Source organism: Macrobrachium nipponense, chromosome 21 (assembly GCF_015104395.2).
Source record: "Macrobrachium nipponense isolate FS-2020 chromosome 21, ASM1510439v2, whole genome shotgun sequence".
Lineage (NCBI taxonomy): Eukaryota > Metazoa > Arthropoda > Malacostraca > Decapoda > Palaemonidae > Macrobrachium > Macrobrachium nipponense.
The window spans coordinates 48,855,760-48,883,057 of NC_087212.1; the positions used below are offsets into that span (position 1 = coordinate 48,855,760).

Consider the following 27,298-nt stretch of genomic DNA (forward strand, 5'->3'; position numbering starts at 1 on the left):
CAAGCTGATATTACGGGTGAGCGAGAATTCTGTTGGGTCGCATGGATTATTTCTTGATTCATGAGACAAGTGATTGGTTCTTCAACGTACGTACGTTACTATTCTATTTGTTGTCTCCTTGTTATCTAAAACTAATTTTAAGGTGTTAGAAGACTTATAGAATTTTCCTTTGATATACACGCCGTGTTTTGCAGGGGCTAAGATAATGTTTTGAGTGCCCATAGACGGGTATCCTATAATTACAGCGGGATACATATCAATGTTTTGTACAACGATAAAGGTATCGGAAAACGTGCGCTTACCGACCTTGTACTGAACATGAGTTACTCCTACCACATTTAATTCATTATTTCCTATACCCGAGAGTCTTACTCCGGACTTCTCTATAGGGAAGTTTGAAAACAATAAATGGTGAGTCCGCAAATCCATGATATTACGTGGACTACCAGAATAAAAAAATAATGTAAATGACTTGTGTTCTAAATTTACTGCGTGTAAGGTTGGGCGTAACTCATCTTGACTTATAATTGCGTGAATTTGTTGCAAATCTATGGGAACCTGCACTGATTTTTTGGATTGGGCCGTGTGTTTCATAGGAAAATCGATTGCCTCACAATGATCTGGTAAATTATTAAATTGATTATTTGATACAAAAGATGTTGATATGAATGACCCAACATCGTCCTCTCTCTCTCTCTCTCTCTCTCTCTCTCTCTCTCTCTCTCTCTCTCTCTCTCTCTCTCTCCGGAGCTGACTACGTGGTATTGCACAGCGTGGTCCAGTTTCACATCTTGTTGTCTTATTTATGGTCACGTAGGGCACTCCTAATTCACCAATGACCCCTTAGGTCGTGGGTTTATTTACAGATATGGAATTTATCTGTATATGATAATGTAATTATTACATATAAGTAATGGCACCTCTTTCCCGCCTGATTCCCCCAAATCGATGGCACGTAATATTGTTACTCTCCATGAGTCAATCCGTCGTCCACCCAAAACCTGTTCTTGCTACTCATGTGAGCATATCCGTCCATTAAGGGTTAAATTATATAATTAAAGTATATAATGAAGTATCAAATAGAAAAACAAAATAAAGAAAATAAAGAAGGTAAATAACCTCTGAACTCTCAGTGTGGCTCAGTGTGGAATTGGTGAATATTGTGCACTTACAGGTGAAGTACACATTTATCAAAAAGAAAGGCAGTTTGGTTTGTATATTTATTTCAAAATGACTAGCAATGAAAAAAATTATTATTAAATAATTATGGAATGATTTTGCCCTGCATTGTAAACATTGAAGACAAAGAAATACAGTCCTTTTGTAGCATAGTATGCAAAATATAAAAGATATACTATTACAGTAATTACTAAGGTCTAAATCTCTCAATAATAATCGTTAACAACAAATTACATCATTTAAGGTGTCTATGAACACGCCGTGAGTGGTGTGTCCTGGACTCTTGGAGGGCTTCTTCTAGTATTGCTGTCATATGGAGTAGGTTGTTTGGATCAGTTTGAAGAACGAGCTTCTCCACTCTGTTGTCACTGTTGGTCATTGGAGACTCGGAATTTGTGTCACTGTTACCTGAAGTAGTTTTTGGAAAATTAGCAAATAGTAATTATCATTTTGCATGTAACAAAATAACAGTAAATATAAAAGTGGTTTGCTTAAAAGCTATTTAGTTCTCTTTCCTCTTAATTTCTTGATAAGATTATGTGGGAAGCAGAATACCTAAAACCCTTTCAATCTAAAGCTGGTCAGCACCCAGTCATTTTTCTAGCTGAGGAAGAATGAAAATGAGAGATTATACCTACAGCTTGGCTTAATTACATGTGATTTGACATACTGGTTTAGGAGGATTTACACTTCAAAATGAGACTTTTTGATCAATTGCAAATTTAGAGAGAGAGAGAGGAAAAAAAAATCTAGCTGTGCTTTTGTAGTTTTTACATCTAATATGCCCTAGTTAAATTTTTTTACCATAAAGTTTCTCAAGTTTAATCCTTAAACCAGGCAATTTATGGGTGTTTAGAGTGAGTGGTGACATATTGTAAAATTCAGTGTTCAATTTGTGGGGTATATAGAAAATATTTAGCATAAAATGAAGGGGATGAATTGGATACTACTCAAAATTAACACACTGCAAAGCATGTTTATGAGTTTTTATGAAGAATAACATTGTTTAATGCTATATGAGAACTTACTACAATTCATATCGACTTGTTTCACTGTCTGAGATTATGGTAAGATGTAGAGCATTTGTGGGTAAGATTTCCTAGTAATTTTTCAATTTTTTAAGCTAGATTTATAGGCTAATCATATCAGATGACGACTCCATTTCCATTAGTAACCTTGTTATGCTAAAATTGGTAATAGGTGAGAGTACAAAAGCAATATTTAAAACCAAAAGTTATATAGAATTGAATTAATATCAATAAAGCCATACTTATTCTGAACTTTTTTCCAATAAGATTGGATTTTTCTAGTATTAGTATAGTAGAGCCCTGGCTCACGACCATATTAGAACTCGACATAATTGGATTTCGCCACTAAATTTTCAATAAACTTTGTATCTGTTTTCAAACAAAAAACCAGATTCCAACCCCCATATCATATGATGTTTGTAAACAAAACTGTTTCCGCCAGCCGCCGCAAGTTAGCGTTATCCAGTGTTACCAAATGTAGCATAATTTCATGTTTTTTTTTTTTTTTTTTTTAGCATAATTTGACCCAAGAATTGGAGCTTAGCATAAATCCTATCATACTTAGGGTTCTAGTACAATTTTAGAATGTATTTTCACTTAAATTTTAAATAAAATACAGAAAATTCCTCAATTTCATTGGTGAATATGTGTATCTTCATAGTGAAATTGCCTCAAAAGCAGCACTAAAAAATGAGTTGATTGCTAAGTTTGAACCCAACTAAGGAATGTTAAATTTTGTGAATATAAATATCCACAGTGGCATGACAAACATCAGTAAAGTAAATGGGGATACAATCCACAATGAAGTAAATTCCTCTTGTAGTTTAAAATATATAGTTCTTGTACAAGAGGAATTTACTTCATTGTGGATTGTATCCCCATTTACTTGGAGGTACGACATAGTACCTGGCTTCTGCATCAGTAAAGTATTAGTTTTTTCTTCATGAGTAAAGTCTGATTTTTTTCCTTTTTTAAGTGTTATTTTTTTCAGTAGTTATCAAAATTGTAATTATGTCTGCAAGTGATTTTCACACAATTTCAAAGTATTTATTCATTGTGTATGTGATATGTTAAAGAAAAATGGTGTTTCAGTGGCATGATAATGATCAGTAATAAGTACGTATGTTTTTCTTCTTGAGTAGAGACTGGTTTGTTTGTTTTCCTTTTTTTTTAAAGTTTTAATTTTTCAGTAGAAATCAAAATATATTTGAAGTAATTTTCACACATTTTTCAAGTATTACTGCTGGCTATCTATGTTCTAAACATTTGGATATTGTTAATCATTGAAATAATGGAAAAGTGTTTACATGCCATCATATGTTTTCCTTCTTCAAAATGTTTCCACCATTCCCAACTCCAAAATAAACCTTAAGTTTCATCTATCCTCTCCTCTATCTGAAAGTGATGAGCGAAAAAAAGATTTAATCAAGCACCATTGCTTGCTTTTTTTTAGGCGTAGACCTAGTCTAAAAACAATGCTCACACATGAGGTGCGTTTCAGTAGCAAATGCAATACGTATTTAGTGTTAGGTTTGGAGTGAAGGCAATGTTAAGCTTGCCGGTAAAGAAGAGGTTAGCCATAGCTTAAATCAGAGAAGCCATTATGGTATATACATGTGTTAGTAATTAAGACATGAAGACAATTCTTTTATGTCTACTGTAATACGTCAATGTTCACGTGTGGGATTTGGTAGTGAAACCACTGTTACATACGTAAATGTGCGGTTCAGTAGCAACACATTCTAAGCTTTTTAAGCTTGCCGGTAAAGAAGAGGTTAGCCTTAGCTTAACTCAGAAGCTGCTATGGTATACTTAGTAATTATAGAAATTAAGTAGTTTCATACATTCAACTTCCCTGTCAGATATATACTTAGCTATAGACTCCGTCGTCCCCGATAGAAATTCGAATTTCGCGGCACACGCTACAGGTAGGTAGGTCAGGTGATCTACCGGCCTGCCGCTGGGTGGCAGGAATAGGAACTATTACCTTCTAAGGACAGATTTTTCTCTATCATTTGGACTGTAAACATACGTTTACGGTTCCTCCTGATTTGATTTTCGTGTTTCATCGCCATCGATCTTCTGGGCTGTCTTTTGCAGGGAAGTACTGGGTCTTTGGTTCGTCATACGCTATTATTAACTTTTTAATGAATTTCGCTTCGAAATTTCGAAGAAAATACTAAGTGAAACTACCGAAATCATCGGTAGACACTCACATAGTTTGCCATAAAGAGAATTATTAATATTTATTCATTATTACATGTAATAAAGGTTACAACTTTATTAAGGAAATATTAAACTCTAATTTCCTACTTTAGGAAGTCAAAAGAGCATATAACTAGATACGCTTACTTTATAAGCTTTAATAGCGTTTGTGCTAACGAGCAGTTAAGAGTATTAGCAGTACTAGTAGTTGTTGCATCTTCATCACCTTCTTACTCCTCAGAAACTACAAATTTATATATGCAAATTGAAGATAAATGGATAGCTCAAATGCAAGCTTTTAAAAGGTAAGAAGTGAATATAGTGTTCCCCCATTGCAATGGAGGGTGCGTCTGATCGGCTCTGTCTCGCTCCCAGGTCTAGACCTCTTCCAAGCTCACAAGCCCAGAGGAGAAGGAATGTCGACAACCGCAGGGGGGTTTCAGAGAATCCCCACCGATCAGGCGTCCCCTCGGCAGGTTCTGTAGAACGTCCCAGACTGCCAAGTTCGCCATTGGAAAGGCGTCCTAATGTAATGTGTTCCCCTTATTATTATCGTGTTGACGGATAAGGAGAAGAAAGTTTCAACGGCGTAGATTCAATGAAGATGCAAGATAATCTCGTCGTAGATATCGGAACCTCAGAGAGATATCTTTCGATAACAGTTGCGGTAGAGGCATTGCCCTATCCTGTTTTCGTCCCCCGTACAAATAGACGGAGGCTCTATCCCATGGGGTTTGAAAGAGTTATTTCAACAAATTCCTCATCGGTACATTTATATGAAAATATATCTATTCTGAGAAGAACGAATTAAATATTAAAGAATATATGTTGATCGAATGAATTATGGATCTCGGTTAATGATTAAACATACATATATAATTTTTAAGCTTCTAGCTCCTCGGACATGAAGCGCCTGAAACGCCTGAAACAAGGCTCGAGGCGCCTGCAAGAGCCTGGAACGAGGCGCAAAGCGCCTGAAGAGCCTGAAATGAGGTGCAAAGCGCCTGAAGAGGCTGAAATGAGGCGCAAAGCGCCTAAAGAGCCTGAAATGAGGCTCAAAGCGCCTAAAGAGCCTGAATCGAGGCGCAAAGTGCCTGAAGAGCCTGAAGAGAGGCGAAAAAGCGTCGGAGGCTCCTTAAAGGAGTCGCAAATCGCCTGAAGCTCCTGAAAACAGGCTCGGAGTGCCTGAAGCGCCTGAAACGAGGCGAAAAGCGCCTGAAACAAGGCTAAAAGCGCCTGGGGCGCCTGAAATGAGGCGCAAAGCGCCTGGAGCGCCTGAAACGAGGCGCAAGGCTTCTGAAGCGCCTCAGATGAGGCGCAAAGCGCCTGAAAGCCTCAAGCGCCTGAAGCGCCTGAAACGAGGAGCAAAGCGCCTGAAGCTATAGACCAGGATCTTCATCGGATATGGAGTTAGATCCTGATTCTGCGTAAGGTGAAAGACATTCGAGGATTTCTCCTGATAAGGACGGGAGTTGTTGCACAGGCGGCCGTCACCCTTCTCAGGATAGTCTTAATGCAAGTAATGGCAAGAGCAAGATCGGTTTTTTTTTTTTTCCTGGCGGGGACTCAAGATGTCGCACAGGCGGCCGTAGCCCTTGTCAGGTTAGAATCGGTACTGCTAAAAGCCCTTCACCTTACGGAAGGAGGCGCTCTCCTCCGGTTGCTCATTCTTCTCCCAACTTGATGGACAGGAAATGGAAGATAGATCGGAATTGGAAGCCAATAAGGGAGCAGGTCTCTCAGTTTATAAGACCTTAGCGACCTTTTTTATTGAAAAAAAAAAAAAAATTAGTTCATTACTAATAAGACGATATTAAAATCTTCCTCCTTCTAAAATAATGCAACCAACCATTTACAGAAAGAGTGGCAATCGTTTGCAAATTGAACAAGGTTCGTACGAGCTCTCATTCATTGATTAGAGGCTCTTCCAGATAATAGAGGCGTAGAATACGGCCTTATCTCCAAGAGAATAAAAATTTGAGGGATTCTCTTCGATCCGAGAGTTTTCATTGCGATCTCTTTCAACTAATGCTAATTCGTGTTTATTGACGAAAAGAACGGACAGGGCAAAATTTCCATTCTCTCTCCGCATCGGAGGGGAAAGAATGTAGTAGGAAGACTTGCTGCATACGACTGCTGAATGACAAGTCATATACGCATACCATAGTTGCCTTTGTGGTTCGCTACGAAATTATCTATATCCTTACAGGATTTTTCTGGTAAGGACTTCGCTTAAAAAGTTTGTTACGACAATACCTACTCAGCTTCGGTATTTAACAAAGGTTGTTTGGCTTAAATTGGCATTATTGAGAGCTTCCTTAGGCTCGGGAATAATTTTATATTCCTTCATTAAATGAAGTAACTGGCAACTCACGATGAATGCAGCCAGGCAGCGAGCGAGACGGCCGGGCTGTCATTGTAAGCGTAAGGCCAATACAGTACCATCCAGGTCTCGGTCATTAGCAGTCAGTAGCATCTCTCTCTCCAACGGGATCGAATGGTTAACCGTATATTCCCCCTACAATCATGGACTTAGTCTCGAATGGAGGGGGATAGTTAGCTAAACATAAATAAAAAATATTGTCTGCCTTTTGCTAAGAAGCTTTCAATAAGAAAGATATTATAACCTTTCAATGCTGTTTACCGTAGGGAACATTATTAAAGGATTCTAACACAGCAGAACATTATATTATATAATGCTCTCATGCTTACGAAAGCATGGCTTATTAGAATACATGCTTAGTGAGAAGATGGATGTAGTAGAGAATTCACTTTAAGACTACGGTATGGTCAAGTCTTTCGAGAAACGCACACAACCTTTTTAGAATCAGATATTGCTCAAGAGAAGATTTGCTCAAGAGAAGATGGATGAGTGGAGTGGGAAACATTCTCTTCGTGGCAGAAATGGTTTCCCTGAATAGAATATACTACGTATATAAGAGTTTTTTCCTACTAAGAACGGAAGTTAACATGTGTAAGGACATTGTAGGGTACCATTTAAAGGCACAGATGTTCTGGCACATATTAGAAGAAAGCGCCGGTCTGAAGCGCCAACCTGGCGCAATGCGCCAGAAGCGCCAGCCTGGCGCAATGAGCCAAGAGCACCATCCAAGATATTTTCTCGTTTTAGCACGCTCGGTAACGGCAAGATTCGTTCCTGATTTCGTTACCCATTTAATCACTTAGGCCAATTCCACGACTCTCTCATATCGCAAAGAGCATTGAGAATCTCTTTTTTTGCTCCTGTTCGCGTTAACAAAGAGAACCTATTTGGAAAAAGAGGTTCGATGCAAGATTTTGCATGTCCGTGAGAACCTTCTCGATCAACGATAATAACTGTTAACGTATGTCTAACATTTATTGCAAAGAGTTGTGAGAACCTACGGAAAGTCTTCTTCATAGATCTCTTAGCAAGGTAGAAGACGAACAGGCTTCCTGTAGACTGCTTCCTTTTCCTTGAACCAAGAGAGGTAGCAATATACACCATCTTTATTTTATAGAAAGGGGAATAAACTTTAGTTTTTTTCCCTAAATATAAATGCTTTACAGAATTTAAGATAAAGGGTGTCAAAGAAAGAGAGGATAATACTTTATGCCTCATTTTGGCCTTAGAGAGGTTGGATTCACAGAGGTCACGTTCTTCTCACAGCATGTTTTGGAAGTCTTTTCCAAGACAGTCTGAATATTCTATAAGCATCTATTACAAATGGACCTTAACAACCTCTCCACTCTGAGTCAGTCTTCGTGCAGACTGACCAGAAGTGGACATGAATGAGAGGATTTTTAAAGGTGAATGACAATAGTCATAGCCAGGACATAGAATTGCTGCAGATCGTGTTTGATGGAAGAGGAAACTGTCCTCTTCCGATACCTCTGTGAACCACATATAGGTTTTTTTTCTTCTTTTCAGAGGGAAGAAATCAACTTTATATATATCTGCTATCAAAGAGCACAGTAAAAGGCTATACTCTGTCTATACAAGGAGAATTAGAGATAGCAGAGGATTAAGATCTTCGGGATCTGATACGATACCTCAATACGACAAAAGTAGGATATCATGTACTTCGAATGGGATCTTTTGTGGCTTCAGATTCCGTGTTCCGACAAGATGGAACTGCTCCTCATCAAACTTCTTTGAGAAATTTTATGAGGGAATTCTTTGTTTTCTCTTGGCCCTTAACTACCAAGAAGACAAGTGAATTTTTTGTGCATTGGAATCTCGCATCAGATTTAATGGAGACTCGGCAATGGGTTCTTGCCAGCATAGTATGTCTGGCAAGAGAACTAAAACCCTCTATTCCTGACTCAACGATTTCAGATAGAAGTTTCGTTGCCCAGGCAGGGTACTTAAGTTTTCACCTACATAAGAAGAGATGGTGTAAACGTTTTTGCCTACAAAGTCTTTGGGATGCGATGAGGGTTCGAAATGCTTCCCAGAAGGTATTCAGAGAGATACAGTAAAGAGCTAGAAATCAGGAATCCTCCCAATTTCAGCTCGGAGTCTCCTTCGACTTCCAAGCCCCTTCCCTTCCTTTGGACAAGGATAGGGAAGATTCTGCAACGAGGAACTTCATCAGCAAGTAAGAAGAGATCTCGTTAGCAACGGAAGGATTCAAGAAGGATCCTCCTCTCGTACTGTTAGATGTCCTATCGTCTAATGGATGTAGTTTACTACAATCACCTTCCCTTGCCGGAGAGGCCAGAAGCTCAAAGTGGAAGAATTTCTTCCACCCTTCTCCAATCTCCTGATAAACCATTGTGGAGTTTCAGGACTTTCGGACAATGTAGCGCCAACCAGGTGCCAAATGCCAAAACAGGCGTAAAAAACGCCAGAGGCAGACAGTTTCAAGGAACACTGTCATTGTCTGATGAAGAGAAAGAGGGGGCCTCCAACCTAGCGCAGATGCGCTGGAGGCGAACAAGTCAGCAAGTAGAAGTGTCTGATGTGGGGCATCGCCAGACATCCTCGGGACTCTACCAAGCTCGAAGCTCCAGCAAGTGGAGAGGAGTCAGCCAGGGGCCAGACGCCAAATAGTGCCAGTCTGGAGCCAAGGCGCGAGGCGCCAGCCATGAGTCAGGCGAAAAGCGCCTTCCAGGAGCTAGGCGGCCAACCAAGTGTCGGGCAGGCGCGAGGCGCCAGCCAGGCTCGAGGCTCCAGCCAGGCTCGAGGCTCCAACCAGACTCGAGGCGCCACCCAGGCGCAAGCCAGGCTCTAGGCTTCATCCAGAAAAGATCCATTTCAAAGGAAGCCCTGGTCTTCTTTGAAATAAGTGTGATCGCTAAAAGCACTTCATGAATGACTTGATGATTCCTTCAAACAGCTTGAGAATTAATTAAAAGCGCTTGAAGTGCGAGCTTTTATGAATTCTTGTTCGTTACATAACAACATGTCGTGAAGGAACATATAGCTGTACTTAAGGGAGATGCAATAACTCCTTTGTTTGACTTCCCTTTGCACGAAGGGAAGGTCAAGTTGACCTACGAGAGATCCTTCTCTCTTGGTTTACGTGTCTACGGATACGTTGCTGGGATAGGGAGCCGACACTGATTCCTTAACTAAAGTGAGTTAATTTTTTAATTTTTTGTTAATCATATTGTTTTTTTTTTTTTTTTTTGGTTTTTTTTTTTTTTTTTTTTTTTTTTTGGTTTGGTTTGAAAGGGATTTGGGGATTGGGGGAAGCTCTTTTCAAACTAAGCACAAACCCTCGTGTTAGGATCAGGTGATCGGGATCGGTGTTGTGCTCCTTTAATTATGCCCCTAGGCATAGGTGTATTGTCATGTAGTGGATAAGACCCCATTGACAAATGACCATTAGATTCTGTCGAGTAATGGATAAGCCCATTGACAGATCTACAAGAACTCTTAGCCATAGTCACATCCTCGCTGAGGCTCTTGAGACGAAGCAGACACCTAGCAATAGCTAGGAAGTCAACCCTTCGTCTAAACCACATAGGAAAACCAAGTTTTAATTTATCTATTACCTACAACGTATGGTTGTTTACCTGGCTAATCAGTAATTAGCTGTCTCTTACCCCACCGCAAAGGTGCCAATCAGCTAAGTATATATCTGACAGGGAAGTTGAATGTATGGAAAATGTATTGTTATTGTACAATAAAGTTTCATACATACTTACCTGGCAGATATGTACGATTGAAAGGCCACCCACCTCCCCTCAGGAGACAGGTGGAAGAGAAAAATCTGTCCTTAGAAAGGTAATAGTTCCTATTCTGCCCACCCAGCGGCAGGCCCCGGGTTAGATCAAACCTGGACCTACCTCCTGTAAGCGTGTGCCGCGAAATTCGAATTTTTCTATCAGGGACGACGAGTCTATAGCTAAGTATATATCTGCCAGGTAAGTATGTATGAAACTTTATTGTACAATAACAATATCATATTCTTTTATGCCTGCTGTAAAAATATGTCAATGTTTACATGTGAGATTTGGTAGTGAAACCACTGTTACATACGTAACGTGTGCGGTTCGGCAGCGAACGCAATCTTTATGCGTTATTAAGCTTGCTGGTAAAGAGGAGGTTAGCCTTAGCTTAAATCAGAGAAGCCGCTATGGTATACGTAGTAGTTATAGAAATTAATTAGATTCTTTTATGTCTACCGTAAAAATACGTCAATGTTTACATGTGAGATTTGGTAGTGAAACCACTGTTACATACGTAACATGTGCGGTTCGGCAGCGAACGCAATCTTTATGCTTTATTAAGCTTGCTGGTAAAGAGGAGGTTAGCCTTAGCTTAAATCAGAGAAGCCGCTATGGTATACGTAGTAGTTATAGAAATTAAGTAGATTCTTTTATGTCTACCGTAAAAATACGTCCGTGTTTACATATGAGATTTGGTAGTGAAACTACTTTTACATACGTAACGTGCGGTTCAGCAGCGAACGCAATCTTCAAGCTTTTACATACGTAACGTGCGGTTCGGCAGCGAATGCAATCTTTAAGCTTTGTTAAGCTTGCTGGTAAAGAGAAGGTTAACCTTAGCTTAAATCAGAGAAGCTGCTATGGTATACATAGTAGTTATAGAAATTAAGACAATTCTTTTATGTACTATTAAAATAAGTCAATGTTTGCGAATGAGATTTGGTAGTGAAACCACTGTTGCATACGTAACGTGTGTGGTTCGGTAGTGAATGCAATCTTTAAGCTTTGTTAAGCTTGCTGGTAAAATCAGATTAGCCGCTTTGTATACGTAGTAGTTATATAAATTAAGATGATTCTTTTATGTCTACTGTAAAAATACGTCAATGTTTACATGTGAGATTTGGTAGTGGCACCAGTTTACCATGTGCGCAGTAACGAACGCAATCTGTATGCTTATTTTGTAAGTGTCCTCATAAAGAAGTAAAGAAGAGGTTAGCCTGATATTAAACTCAAGAGATGCAGGTACATAATGGTATAGTAATTATAGAAATTAAGAAGATTCTTTTACTTATACGTACGTATATATTTACCATGTACCATAATTATTTTCAAAATCCAATAAGCTTGAAATCAGCCCTGATATTTGTCAAAAATTTGCCGTCGCAGTAGACGCACATTTTTTATAAGGATATTTTTTACAACAAAACTGTTAGTATCATAAAATTTACTGAAAGATCATTTTAAAGTGATTTTGTATACAGTATTATAGTCGACTCCGTTTAAGATTTACCATAAATTAATACCGAATGTAAACGTTTCTAGGCTTATAGCAACGATATGGTTTGTTTACTACCATAGTCCCAATAAGCCACCAGGGCTGCGCTATGGTTATGTTTACATCCTTTCATGCCACAGCCTGCCGACTTAATGTAGGCAATTTTTCGTAAGGTTTTGATAACAAAATTGGGTTTAATTTTAATAGTTTATTAATTTACTGTATTAATTAGACCTGCTTTTCAATGTTTTATTATGTTAGCAGCATGTTTTATGCCTACCCACTAAACTAGGTAGCCTATGGCGCTCGGTCAACAATCGGTTGGACGTAGGCCAGTTTTCTTTTATACTGTATATTATACATTTTAAATTATAAATATACGTTTAATATGACATTTATTTAACTCTTAACTTATTTAGTTGTAATTTACATGTAATGTTTTGTATAAAAAGGCAAGGTTAGGGTAATAACTGGTGGTCAGGAAAGGATTAATCCATTTTCAGTTATTTCTTATGGGAAAACTTTATTCAGATCTCGAAATAATCGAATTTCGACGCTCCCTCTGAAACAGATTAGCCTCGAGATCCGAGGCTATACTGTACTGATGTAAGAAATAATCAAATGTAAATCTATAAAACCTCTCAACAATCTGTAGATATATGCAGTTACCAAGTACTTTATATGCACTAAAAGTCTTTGGTGCTCCTGATCTTATAAAACTTGAGTCATTCACTATACATAAACATATATGTAGCTGTTGTCCTCCTTCAGTAAAACTGTATAGATAATTGTCCTAATTTTTGTACTTGACTGGGTTATGTTTCTTGCTGCACACAATATATACAGCCTTCTCTCTTCCAACCTCTTTGAAATACTGACTTCATTCTATTCCTCAGTTTTGTTATTATTATAGAATAAAAAAAAGCAAAGCTGTAACATTAGCTGGAAAACTTGAATGTTACAAGCCAAAGGGGCAGCCCAACAAGGAAAGCATCTCAGAATAGAAAAAAAAAAACCCGGGCTGTAAAGAATAAATGATGATAGAAAAATAACAGTCACAAATAAAATAAATGTCAAACTAACGATGATGTGTGATTCGGGTCTACACACTAAAAATATCCACCAAGTTTAAGCTTCTGAAGTTATAAGAATTCAGTTGTATAGTTAAGAAGATCATTCCATTATTTGGTCCATTATTTTGGAAAACTGGTAATGAACCTCACATAGGAAAAGGAAAGAGTGGTAGAATTAACTGCATATCCAGCGCTAATCCAGCGCTAAAGTGTGAATAGTATTAGTCTGGAAAGATGTGAATGCAAAGGATGATCAGAATTTTATAAAATTTTGTATACCATGCATGAACTAATGGTAGAGCTACCATAGGTTCATAAGATCTGGGATGAGACATTTCATTAAACCCAAGATTTTGTCCAACCATTCAAATGGGAACAATATTCAGAATGTGGCAAGAGTACAAGCATAAGCCATTTCCCCTGATACACATTATGCCATTTTTTGTGCAATTTAAACTGATGAATTTGTAGTCAAGAGTGACTTACAATCTTGAAAGATAGGCAAGTAGTTAAAGAATCAGTCGGTGAAAAGATTACTGAAATCATACTTATGATTTGTTAGGGTTAACCTTATCCCCCAAACTGTGCACCATGCACAGATTGACTAAATCTGTTGAGAGATTCAGCAACCACACTTATGTAATAAGATGGGATGGATGAAAACAGAGGCATCATCTTAAAATCTGGGTTACTTGTTATTATTGTATTGTAATGTATTTTATTAAATTTACTGCACTGATATGTGGTGGGATTCCACAAATATATTGGTGCATCATGGTCTTGGCAATACATCAGCTAATTGAGAAATGTTAAGTCATGTAAAAGTGATAAGGTATGATGGTGAGAATATATGGAAATATATATGCTAGTTCTTCTTGATGAGAGTAAGAAAAAAGAGAAGGGCAGAAGAATATAAAGATATCAATTACATAATACAGTAGACCCCCTGTATTTGTGGGGGGATGATATCAAAGCCCCTCGAACAGCTAAAATCCGTGAATACTTGAAACCCCTTTAAAACACTTAGAACTGCCTATTTTGATAAAGCACACCACACAAAAAAAAAAAAAAAAAAAAAAAAAAAAAAAGCTATTACCTGAGTACAGTGGTACCTTGAGATACAAAATTAATCCGTTCCGAGGCGGCCTTTGTATCATGAGCTTTTCGTATCTTGGACCGCATTTTACGTGTAAAATGGCTAACCTGTTCCAAGCCCTCCAAAAACACCCCAGTAAATTTCATAATAAAGTTAAATTGACCTATAAACAATGAAATACTACAACAATTTGGACCATTCAATACCTAAGTTAATACGTACTGCTAATATACCTGTAAATAAAGTGTACATATTAGTGTACATGGTATACAAGAAATACTGTACGTACATACGCACGTATGTAGTAAAATGTGGAAGCTTACCTTTCGAGTGAGGCTATCTCCGAAAGGGGCGACAGAGGAGGAGGACAATCGGCAGATACGTACGTACATGTAACTTTACGAAACACATTAACAAAACTGTAACACTTAACTTTACAAAAAAACTTAAAATAAAAAAAAATAAAAAATTTATTTTTTTTTTATTTTTACATTTTTTTTTACTATTTTATACTTTTACTTTTTTTTTTTTTTTTTTAATACAAAATTTCAACTTCATCACTTTCAACTTTGTTTTTTAGTAGTATCACTTGGTTCTTCCTTTTTGCTTACTACTCCTACTAAAGGCCTCTTTAAAAAATAAGTATCCAAGGAAGATTGCTTCTGGCTACTTTTGACAATGTTCCTGAAACGACTCGGGCAAACATCATCGAACTGTGCAAGCATACGGCTTGTGTAAGCCTTTTCGGGGTGTTTCTTTTCTACAAATGATTGCACCTTATGAAAAGCAGCTAGAGCATCCTTAATTTCTGCCGTTGTCATAGAGTTGTGGTCCTCCTCCTCGCCGCTGCTAGAGAACTCCTCTTGAACAACGTTTTGTTGCATGGCCTCCAACTCCTTCAGGTCATCCGTCGTAAGCTCCTCTTGGTGCTCCTCAAGAAGGTCATTGATGTCGTTCTTGTCGACAACCAGCCCCATGGACTTGCTGAGTGCAATGATCTCGTCAAGATCTGGTTGCGAAACAGTTTCAGGATCGTCAACTGTTTCTGAATCTGCAGCACCAGCTTCGCCCACATCGAATCCTTCAAAGTCTCGGACGGATATGGCATCGGGCCAGAGTTTCCTCCACAAGGAATTCAAGGTTCGACTCGAAACCTGCCAAGCTTGGTCGATGAGTCGGATGCATATTATGATATCGAAATGCTCCTTCCAAAATTCACGCAAGGTGAGGTTTGTGGCATCTGTAATGTCAAAACCTCTTGAAAAGATGTTTCATATAGAGCTTCTTGAAGTACGATATCACTTGCTGGTCCATGGGCTGGAGGAGAGGGGTGGTGTTAGGCAGAAGATGAAGAACCTTGATGAAGGAATACTCCGCTAGGATATCTTCCTCGAGGCCAGGAGGGTGAGCAGGGGCATTGTCCAACACCAGCAGGCATTTCAGAGGGAGGCGCCTATCTTCCAAGAATTTCTTCACTGTCGGGCCGAAACACAGATTTACCCACTCCGTGAACAAAAGCCTTGTTACCCAGGCTTTTGCATTAGCCCCCCACATCACTTGAAGCTTCTCCTTAAGCATTTTGTGGGCCTTGAAGGCTCGAGGAGTCTCGGAATGATAGACAAGTAGGGGCTTCACCTTGCAATCACCACTGGCGTTGGAACAAAGTCCGAGCGTAAGCCTGTCTTTCATAGGCTTATGCCTGGGTAGCTTCTTCTCTTCCTGCGTGGTGTACGTCCGACGAGGCATTTTTTTTTTCAAAAAAGGCCAGTCTCATCACAGTTGAAGACTTGCTGAGAACTGTAGCCTTCCTTGATCATCATCTCGTTGAACGTCTTTTTAAAGGCTTCGGCCGCTTTCGTGTCCGAGCTGGCCGCCTCCCCATGCCGCACCACCGAATGGATGCCAGTCCGTTTACGGAATTTCTTGAACCACCCATGCAAAGCCTTGAAGTCTGGGGTTGGCGTTGATGTCCCTTCTCCTCCGTTATCTTCGGCCTGGGCAATCAAATCGCCAAAAATAGCGCTGGGCTTGAGGCAGATTGCCGTCTCCATTATCGTATCGCCAGCGATTTCTTTGTCTTTTATCCAGACAAGAAGAAGCCTTTCCATTTCATCGTGCAAGTGAGTCCTCTTGCTGGACAAAATAGTGATGCCCTTGGAAGGTGTAGCTGCTTTGATGACATCCTTCTGCTTAAGGATGGTGCCTATTGTCAACGGATTTCGGCCGTATTCCTTGGCAATCACACTCAATCGCATACCAGCTTCATACTTCTTGATAATCTCCATCTTCGTCTCCAAAGAGAGCATCCTCTTCTTTCCGTGAATTTCAAGCTTCTTGGGACCCATGACTACGTATATACTGTACGTAATTATGTTATGTAGTACGTATACGTATGTAGTAAAGTTCTCACACAACACGATAAAGTATACTACAACGAAATTACTAACGAATTTATGTTAATAAACGAAATCGTTAGAACGAACGAATACCGCGTGCGTACGATACAGATGATGCCGTGCAGTGGCCGAAGAAGCACGCCGCTACGTAGATGCATCATGGGAGGGATGCTGACCAATAGGAGAGAAGGATCTCATGGCGGTGACTAGCATCAGGAACCAATGGGAGAGCGGGAGGATGGTGGCGAGTCTACTCAGTTGGCGGCGCGTGAGTTTCAAAATTGTTATTGGTGGTCCGGGCGAATCTCGGACTTTACAGCAACAACCTTTCATATCTTGAACAATTTTCGTATGTAGAGCCGTAAAATTTTTCGTATTTGCTTTCGTATCTCAAGTTTTTTTGTAAATTGAGCCTTTCATATCTCGAGGTACCACTGTATTTTAATAGTTTTATCACATTAAGTGCATTTAATCATGCAAGTGATATGAAAATACAGTAATTTTTAAAAAATTTTCATGAAAAATACTGCGAATAGGGGAATTTTTGCAAATAATGGTGATATATGGCCCACAGAAAAATCCGCGAATAGGGGGTCAATTGTATATTGGACTGGTACAACTGGATACTTCACTTTAAAATTTATCAAGATTAATGGAGAAAGAATTATGTATAGCCTTATATATTGCACAAAATCTATTTATTAATGTGATAAAGGGTTTCCTATACCTGTTAGCTCTAGTTTGTTTCTCAATTACCGTATATACTTGTGTATCATGTGACTTTTGAAGCCCTAATCTTGGAGCTAATTTTAAGGGGGTCACATCTTACTTGAGATATAAAATTCGAGTATGTAATAATCATATATTAGTATCATATGATAAAATATAAACATAATAGATATGCATCTTTTCCATGGATATTTTAAAGTTTTGTTTTACTTGACTGCATCCAATAATATATGTATGTTTATATTACTGTTTATTTGTACTATAAAATACAAACAGCAATCAATGTTATGTTTTGGAAATCAGCTGAGGGTGATTGCGACATAAGTTTGTTTTGCTGTGTTGAACTAAATCAGAGCGACTTTCTTGCCTCTAGTTAGCGCAAATGAATCTCAAGATACTCTGTTTATATGAGACAAGGTTATTTTACGTTATACAAAGTGTTTTCCAGTGGAAATATCACTTGAAAACGTATCGTTTGTAAACTAAATTTAGTTATTTTTTTTCATTACTAGATGGCACTGACGGCATGTTTATTCCGTTTGATATTTTCTCTTTATCTCATCAGAATACTACGAGCTTTACGTATTTATCTTTTAATGGAGTGTAAACAGTAAAATGTGTTCTTTTCATGCCCAATAGTTTTGATTAAAAAGTTTCTCTGATATTTGGTTTACGGTCGAGTTTGATGGCACTACTATACCGAAGTTTGTGAAAGTTTCATCCATAGCGAGTAAGGCTATACTATTATCGTGCATCGGCAACAAAGATATAACTCCAGTAAACTTAGGCCATCAAACACAACTGTAGATAAAATTGAGAGAAAATGATTTTAATCAAAACCTCAGGTCTTGAAAGAACACATTTTACTGTTGATTTCATACTGATAAAAGATAAGTAAAGTAACGGTAAAGTTCACACTACGATGAAATGAAGTGAAAATAGCGAACAGAATCCCGTAATATTTTTACACAATAAACATGCCCACAATGCAATCTGTTGAAAAAAAACTTTTGTTCACAACGCAGTTTAAATTCATATTTCGACTTAAAAACACGTCATATAATGACAAACTGCTTTGTTAGTATTTTGATACAATAATATGAGAATACATACAATATTATTGGATACTGTAATATATAACTTTTTAAAAGAATCAGAAAAGATGCATATTCATTGTGTATTTATTAGGTAAATATACATAGCTGTCAGCAGCCTGACGTTGCTCAACTAGGTATGCCGATGTCGGTCCGAAACCGATTCCCGTTACGTGTCCATTTTTTTTCCACTGATATAATCAGAATGCATTGAAACTACAAAATTGGCTTTTATTAATAAATTATTAAATCATATCGTATATGCAGTATACAGCATACTGAAGGCTAGGCTACTGTATTCGTATATATACGATATGGAGGAGTTATGGAGTTCCATTTGACAACGTCTGTGAGAGAGAGAGAGAGAGAGAGAGCGGTGTAATTGCTGTATGGATGGTTAACGACTGTATTGGCTGTTGGTGAGTTCTGGGTTGTTTGCTGTTTAGAGATCTGTGTTTTGAGTGAGAGTTTTCAGTCAGTCTTTGGTGAGAGCTGGTGACAGTTAGTAGTGTGGGAAGCAGTTCTTTGAAGGCACTGGGAGTCAGTTGAGTTTTGTGTGTTATTGATTTGTTATTTGGTTGTTGTTAAGTCAGTGTTGTTTGCTAGAGGAGTTGTGCCTGTGCTGTTGTGATTTTTTGTGTTGTTTGTGTAGTGGTCTTTTGTGGTGTTGTTGAGTTTTGTTATGTGTGAGTTTGTGATTGTGTTCCTTGGTTGGTTGCTATGTTGTTGGGTTGTGGTTGTGTTCCTTGGTTGTTTGCTGTGTTGTTGAGTTGTAGTTGTGTTCCTTTTTTGTTGTTGTGGTCCTTGGTTGTTGAATTGTTGGTTGTAGTCCTTGGTTGTTGTGTTGTTGTTATTGGGTTGTGGTTCTTGGTTATTGTTGTTGGTATCTCTGTGACCTCGACCAGTGGATAGCACAGGATAGCCCGGAGTATCTGGATTGGTGGAGTTGGTAAGTACATGTGTTTTTTTTTTTTTTTTTTTTTTTTTTTTTTTTTTCTTTCTGTGTAGGTATAGTTCAATTGTCCTGCTGTATTCTGAAGTGTAAAGTAAAAAGTGTGACTGGGGTGAGTTGGGCAGCTGGACTGATTAGGTATATGTGGGGGGGGATTCTGCAGCTTGTTTTTGAGCTTGTGATTCCGCCACAACGATATATATATCCCGGATATCATCATCATCGTATACCTAGGTGAGGCCTACTTGTTAAATGTTATTCAATTTCTCTTTGTGCTGAATCATCATAGGCCAATGTGCATTGAACCAAGAGAATTAGCTGAAATTAATAATTAGTATGCCATATATGTATAAAGTATGCTGTGTAGTGTAGGCTAGGCTACCCTATATGTAAAGATGGTACTGATTATCCTAATGTAGGCTACGCTGGTAAAATAGTCTTACGGTCTAAATCGATTTACAGTGGTCCCCCTGTATTCGCGGGGGATGCATACTAGATCCCCCATGAAAAGTTAGAATCCGCGAATGTTTGGAACCAATATAAAATGCTAAAAACAGCCTATTTTGTTAGTTAAAACACAAGAAAAACCACTAAAAATTTTCGTAATCTCGTTAAAGTCATTTGTAACATAAATATGGTAATTTTTTACTATCGTACAATGGTTGAAATGCAAGCAAAATGCGTTTTCCAAACAAGTATATCATTACTACTGATACCTTTTGCATTCTCTTTTACTCTTTTAAACTTAACTAGAAGATGGGATAGATTAAGAGATGGAGGAAAAGGTTAGCCTATTAAATTTTGGTCTCGTAAATTTAACTTGCATGATACGTGAGATACATGATAAAATATTTTTTTGAGGGTGAAAATTAGGGGGTCGCATGATATGCGAGTATATACGGTACATTCTAGTGTGAGAGGTTTCTCTAACAGGAATTTTGAAGGGTCATTAATAAAAAATAAAGTACATACTCAGAATAAAGCATACCTCCATCAATGGTAACCAAGCACATATTACTCTACCAGTTATTGTCATGAACTGCAGGAAATCTTGTATGTGGAGAGAAGACAACCTCTGTCCAGGTGAGAAATTATTACCTTCATCATGAGTTTGTAGAAGGAGGAGGCAGTTTTTATTAAATTCCTTTCCAAATCTATGGTGCAGCAGATTATTCATCCCCATTATAAGTGCGTTCATCTCCTTTTGATTTTTGCCTTTTACTCATGAACAAATCTTCAGGATGAGTCTACAAGTCCAGAAATGAGACTTTGTTTAACTATTACATAACAGTAATTCTTCATCGGTGATTTTCTACCTGTTCACCTATGAATGCTTTTGTTGATGACTCGGTTTGACATACCTCTTCTAACTTTATCTCCCTACTTTCTTCAGTTCTTGATTTGTCTTTTCCTGTCGGCTCTGACCTTTGAGCATTTCTAAAGAGGCAATAATTTAATAAACTTTATTGTATTCAAAACTCAGTTTTCACCCAGCGTTGCTGTTTTTTCTTCACAACAGTGGCTTTTAGCAGTGTTACCATACGCAGTTCTGATTTTCAAAGAAATCGTAGTCGGAAGCGAACGTTCGTGAGCTTCAATTCCGCTGTCCTCTCAGCTCATGAAGGCACTTTTTAGGCGAGTGCTTCACAAACTTTCAACAAACGTTTTTTCACATACTTAGGAGGTCAATGATAAAGTAGCTTTGCCACCTTCCTCTTTCTTTTCTCTACAGGCACTGTTTGTTTTATCGTTCTTCAAACACACCACATCCCACATTTAGTGTATGGAGATGAGAAATTACTGAACTGATAGTTGTTTAGGGAGTGTCCCTCTCCTCCTTTCTCTAAAAGAGGCAGAATTGCTATCTTAGTTTTCATAATCCTCTCCTCCTTTCTCTAAAAGAGGCAGAATTCCTATCTTAGTTTTCATAGTCTTCCATCGTTCACAAAAAAAAAAGGGGTTAATCAGTTTTTTCTGGAGTTAAACCTTTTACTTGTCTCATTCTTACCCAGGACTAAATCAAGGCATTCCCTTGCTTGTCTCCTTTGCCCTCATATTAAAGTAGATTAAGATTAATTGCACTCTCCTACTGTGCTGGCAGATCAAAATACATTCATTTATAAACTGGAAATTGTTTATAAAAGAGCTAAAACCAAATACAGTAGTGCCTCAGGATACAAAATTAATCCGTTACGAAGCGGCCTTTGTAACCTGATTTTTTCGTATCTTGAACTACATTTTACATGTAAATTGCCTAATTCAATCCAAGCCCAACAAAAACACCACAGTAAATTTCATAATAAAAGCTAAATTGACCAATAAACAATGAAATACAACAATTTGGACCATTCAATCCCTAACATAACCTTTATTGTAGTACGTACCTGTAAATAAAGTGTATTAGTGTACATGGTACAAGAAATACTTTCCGTACATGTACGTACATATGTAGTAAAATGTGGAACCTTACCTTTTGGGTGAGGCGATCTCTGAAAGTGGCGACAGAGGAGGAGGACAAATGGCAGAAAACATTAACACTAAACTTTACGAAACCATTAACAAATGCAGAAAACATTAACACTTCTTGATTATCTCCATCTAAGTTCTCCATAGAAAGCATCCTCTTCTTTCTGTGAACTTAGCAGCAACATTCTTGGGACCCATGGCTAATAACACAAGTAATTAAGTTCACACACAACACGATAAAGTAACTTACAGTACAACGAAAGCGAAATCACTAACAGGAATTTACGTTAACAAACAAAATATGTATAGAATGTGAATGAACGAATTCCAGTGTTTCCGATAACGCTGCCACAAAAAATGGTCAAGGAATGCCTTTACATAGAGGCATGATGCTGACCAATAGGAGAGCAGGATCTTATGGCGGTGGCTAGCATCAGGAACCAATGGGAGAGTGGGAGGATGGTGGCGAGTCTACTCGGTTGGCGGCACGCAAGTTTTAAAATTGTTCTTGATGGTCCGGACGAATCTCGGACTTTACTACCTTTCGCAACCTGAATTATTTTCGTATACAGAGGCAAAAAATCTTCGTTTTTGCTATCGTAACTTGGATTTTTTGTAAGTAGGAACTTTCGTATGTCGCGGTTCCACTGTATCTGTGAAAGCAGATTGTACAAGCTAATGCATAATATTTAAGGATCACCTTCATTTTCTATTTCATTATTGTTTGTGTGCTTTGTAAATCAATAGCCTAAAAAACGTGAATTTGTAAATCAAAAGCCTAAAAAACGAATTTAATATTTTTCAAAAAAGATGACACAAAAAAATCTGGCAAAAGAAGGTACTGTATGCATTTTGTTAACTGAAGGGAATATGATCTGTTGGTCTTTTACTATATGAAATTTGGGAAAACATTGAAAACATTTTGCCAAGGTGATAGTTACAATGTGCATCAGTTTCATGCCAAATACATACCTTCTGATGAGGCCTTATCTAATGAGAGCTGAAGAGTCACTAGTGGTTCTGCTATGTGATGCAGTGCCCTTGAGCCAACCAGGATGTCAAATCTCCATTCTAAATTTTGATACAGAGGAACCTGTAAAAATAAAGTGTACACTAATGTAGTACTTCAGTACACTTGAAAATTACGTATGGAAATAGGACTTTTATTAGCGATTGAAATATATGATATTCAGACTTTACAGTAGGGGATTACCTGAACACCCATTCTTTTAAGATATTCCTTTAGTTGCAAGTCATTTTCTAAATAAGCATTTGTAAGTACATCCGCAGCATCATTGCTAAATCCTAATGAGACTGCCAGAGTCTTGAATTCTTCTTGAGACACTGAAGTCTGTGCACTTTGGTTCAGTAGAAAGACAAGAGCTTGAATTGCTTCTTCAACCTATGGAATAAAGAGAACTGAGCATGTTAATTACATACTTTCATGACTGTTTCTGTCTGATATTATAGTGCACGAATGCTAGCCAAAATATGGAGGCTTAGGCTTGGTCACACATTTGTGATTCAAGGACATGCATGTTGTAATGGCTGGTTTTGGCGATCATTGTCATCATTCATGGGCATGGCCAGACCACACCTGTTTAAACGGTTTAAAACATCTGCCACCATTTAGTGCATATCGTCAAACTTGGCGACATGGTAATGATTCATGGCGATCGTTGGTGATTTGGTTGTAATTACTGTATAATGACGTAATTAGCAAAATTTTGACAGTTATGCACTGCGCATCCTTGCATTGCAAATGTGTGACCGAGCCATTATGTACATATAGTCAGTCGTTAATGATTATTAGCTGTGTATCCAGATTATAGAATATTTGTAGTGAGGAAGCGTACTAAAATCAAAAGGTATTGCAAGTTTTTTTTCTCTTCTAAACCTTAAACATATACCTATTTCCTTTCATTAGCAGTTCCATTAAATGCACATTAAACTTGTTTTAGGAGCTGTAATAATTGTAAAAACAAGGATACAAATATACTAAGTTTTGCTTATCTATAATTTTAAACTCTAGATAGACTCCAGATCACTTAGGTAAATTATTTTACACACAGCATCTTTGATATACACACAGCATCTTTGATATTATTGGTGCAATGAAGTTCATAACCCACCTCCCTCCCCCAAGAACCACTGTTTTTTGCTGTGGTTTCTCATGGTTGTTAGATGCAGAGGTTGAGGAACATGAGAATGGTTGGTTTGCACAGAACAGTCAAGATAAAAAATGCATAAAACTAGATCAGTACTGAGAAAAGTATTAGTTCATCCCTTTGGCAAGAAATTAGTGGTACAATATTCTTTATTTACTCTCATCCTTTTTAATTTTAGTAATGTGTAGTACAATACCAATAAAAGAAGTTGAGTTGCATAGTACATAACTGTTAAGGTAGGATAATGTGTTTACACCTTGGTAGGACGTGTTTTAGATTGGGTTAGGTTATAATAGTACAGAATGCAATCCTCTGTACTATTCTATGAATAATATACTGCACTCTAGGTAAGTTATATGGGGAAGTTAAGTTAGGATGTTTAGTAGTACGTAGTGTATGTATGTTTGTGATAGCCCATTGCACACTTTTCTGCTTTATAATTCATTTTTGTAATTGTTGCGGACTGCACAACATATGTGTATTTTCTGACTGCTTATTTTGTGAATAATGCAATTTTTCATCATTCCACTTAGTAAAATTGAAGTTCTCTACTTTCTTCCTCCAAAAAATAGAGTGGTTAACACTGACAATAATAGGGAAAATTGCATAAAATAAGAATTCAGAGAAATATTCTATAGTGCTTATGTATCTGCTGAGAAATTAATCTATCATTTATACATCCACTGCACCATGTATACAACCATTGTGTGTTGCATGTGCTAAACATGTCTAAGACTAACAATCCCCAGGAAGGTACGGAACACCACACAGACAACATCAATGGAATTCAAAAGGTTAAAAGCACTACTCACACTTTCATTGTTAAACATATAACATATTCCTTGGCTGGTATTATTTTACAGTACAGTTTTACCTTAAACTATTATCACAATTTGGAGTTGAAAATATTTTCATCTTTTAATGTGTTCTTTAACTGTTTCCGATGTTCATTTTATTTGCTGTAAAGTTTATATAATGCCAGCATCCACTCCCATGAGTGCCACTGGAGTGAACGATTAGGTAAATATAAATAAAAGTTGGTAAATATCTCAGTAACAGTGAATTTGCCACAGATTTGAGCATGAGTTTTGTGCTAACCATGTTAAGGTAACTTGAGATTATCGCTTAAAATTCCAGTATCAAATAATGGTTTTAAAGTATAATACTAGTACTACCTATTTTACTTAAATACCACAAATTTGTATTGGGTGGTTTTATCCTGTGCCCTTAAGCCCTTAATGTGGTTAATATGATAATCATATATAAATCTATTGAAAATCCTTATAGCATTTGTCAAATTTAAAAAAAATTGTTAAATATTACTTTGTCAAAATTTCAATATACAATTTTAGTATGTATGCATGGAAGCATGAGTAAATGTCTTTATTGTGTGTATGTGTTCCCGTATGAGAGCTTGTGCCTATGTGCAGTTTTTATTTTAATTTTAATTTGTCTATTACCATAATGACTGACCCATTGGGTCCCAGTGCTTGGGCTCAGGCCTATATCTGGTATATTATTCTAATCCTTTGAGCCAGCCCTATGAACTGAAAGTCAGCTCAGTGGTATTGATGATAATAATAATAATAATAATAATAATGCAAATTAACCATTACCATGATACTTACCATCCGTATTGTATGTTTCAATATTTATTCCTATGTAACGGCAGGCCTACTAGCCTAAACATCGCTCTAATGGGATGTGTTGTGGTATTATAGGTAGCAACGGACCCTTTACCTCCTTGGTAGATCTAGGTAATAACTCCGAGTCGGGTATATCTTTTGAAATTATATTTTCCTGTAGTATGTGGGTTGTTTATTAAGATTACCGTTATTTTTTGGGGGGTCGACTGTAATTAACCCCCAGGGGACAGCACTAAACACGGCGAAATACATTTGACGCCCCAATCTATTGGCTTTCGCATTCGCGGGACCGTTCCTTGCAATCCGTGCGGAGTTTTTGCCTAGAATTACCTTCATAAGAAATTAATAATTAAATTAGTTGAAAATAACGTTTAACCTCACAATGGCTAAGCTTGCTGAAATGTTATATAATATAATTTACTAGTGCAAGGAGGCTGCCTCCCTAGCGCACGTAGCCTACCCTACCTGGGAAGGTTGAACACCTAGTTTATTTGCTGCGGACGAAAACACTCTGGGATTAACCTCTTGTTGGAGAAAGAGGCCAGCAAGTCTACAGAATTCATGTACTACTGGTATGTCTTGGGTTAATAGCAAAGACAGTTGATCCTTATGGTCATCAGATATTGTTAAAGGCATCGTAAATAGGTATTTGCGCTTATCAACACTACACCCACTACGATCAGCTGATTGTGTTTACATTTGGATTCGGTTGGGTTCGTTGCCTACAAATGAATTGGAAAACTTCACTCGGTCACGTTGTTTATTATTATTATTATTATTATTATTATTATTATTATTATTATTATTATTATTATTATTATTATTATTATTATTATTATTATTATTATTATTATTATTTTAGACCAACCGAAAATGAAGTGGTTTGGTATGGGATATTGAAAGAATGCAAGTGGTAATAAGTAAAACTTCTTTTTTTTTTGGTCAAAGGAAGAGAAATGATTTACTGTTTGGTTGTTTTATATTGTGATCAACTTATTTTAGTTTTTATAGCTAATAAAAATCTAGGAATTACAAGTATGTTACTTGGACACGTCAAAATATGCTTCTGTAATTTCTTGAATATCTACCAAATTTGATGATATCGCATTCCGGTTATCCACGATTTATACAAGTTATTAACTCGTTATTCAGTTTGCTTTTTATCGCTGAAACTCGGAAGCCTGCTTTGATTCAGGCTGTTTTTTTATGGTTCGAGACATTTTATATCAATTCGCTTGTTATTGAATATTCACTTTTAAATTGTAAGGCAAGAAGATCTCTCTCTCTCTCTCTCTCTCTCTCTCTCTCTCATTGAGTATTTATAAGAAACGAGAAATTTGCTGTTTGATACACTCAAGGAATTTGCAGTTATGGGCTATCAAGGAATAGTTTTTTATGATAAATTTTAGCGTTGTTTAAAGTGAATAAATGTATTTATGTAGGAGATTTGATGCTGACCAAATAATTGAAGAGTCAGTTTACTGTACATATTTGGCAAACTGTGGCAAACATTCGTAGAAATTATATGCTGTACCTATAATGTTAATGCAATAAATACTCTATTGAAATGTCATACTGCGTTAAATGACGTTCAGCACTTTTGTGTAGTCTT

The 27,298-nt window shown here is 37.4% G+C and overlaps 1 protein-coding gene across 1 annotated transcript; it reads right to left on the reverse strand.

The window, feature by feature from the left end:
- Positions 1 to 1,206: 1,206 nt before the first annotated feature.
- Positions 1,207 to 26,399, reverse strand: LOC135198021 (COMM domain-containing protein 2-like). Its single transcript, XM_064225376.1, has 4 exons — positions 26,152 to 26,399; positions 23,086 to 23,274; positions 22,845 to 22,965; positions 1,207 to 1,587 (listed from the first exon to the last, which is right to left on the reverse strand). Exons 1-4 carry the CDS (start codon positions 26,320 to 26,322, stop codon positions 1,415 to 1,417), a joined length of 654 nt encoding a protein of 217 aa, XP_064081446.1. The 5' UTR covers positions 26,323 to 26,399; the 3' UTR covers positions 1,207 to 1,414.
- Positions 26,400 to 27,298: the final 899 nt, after the last annotated feature.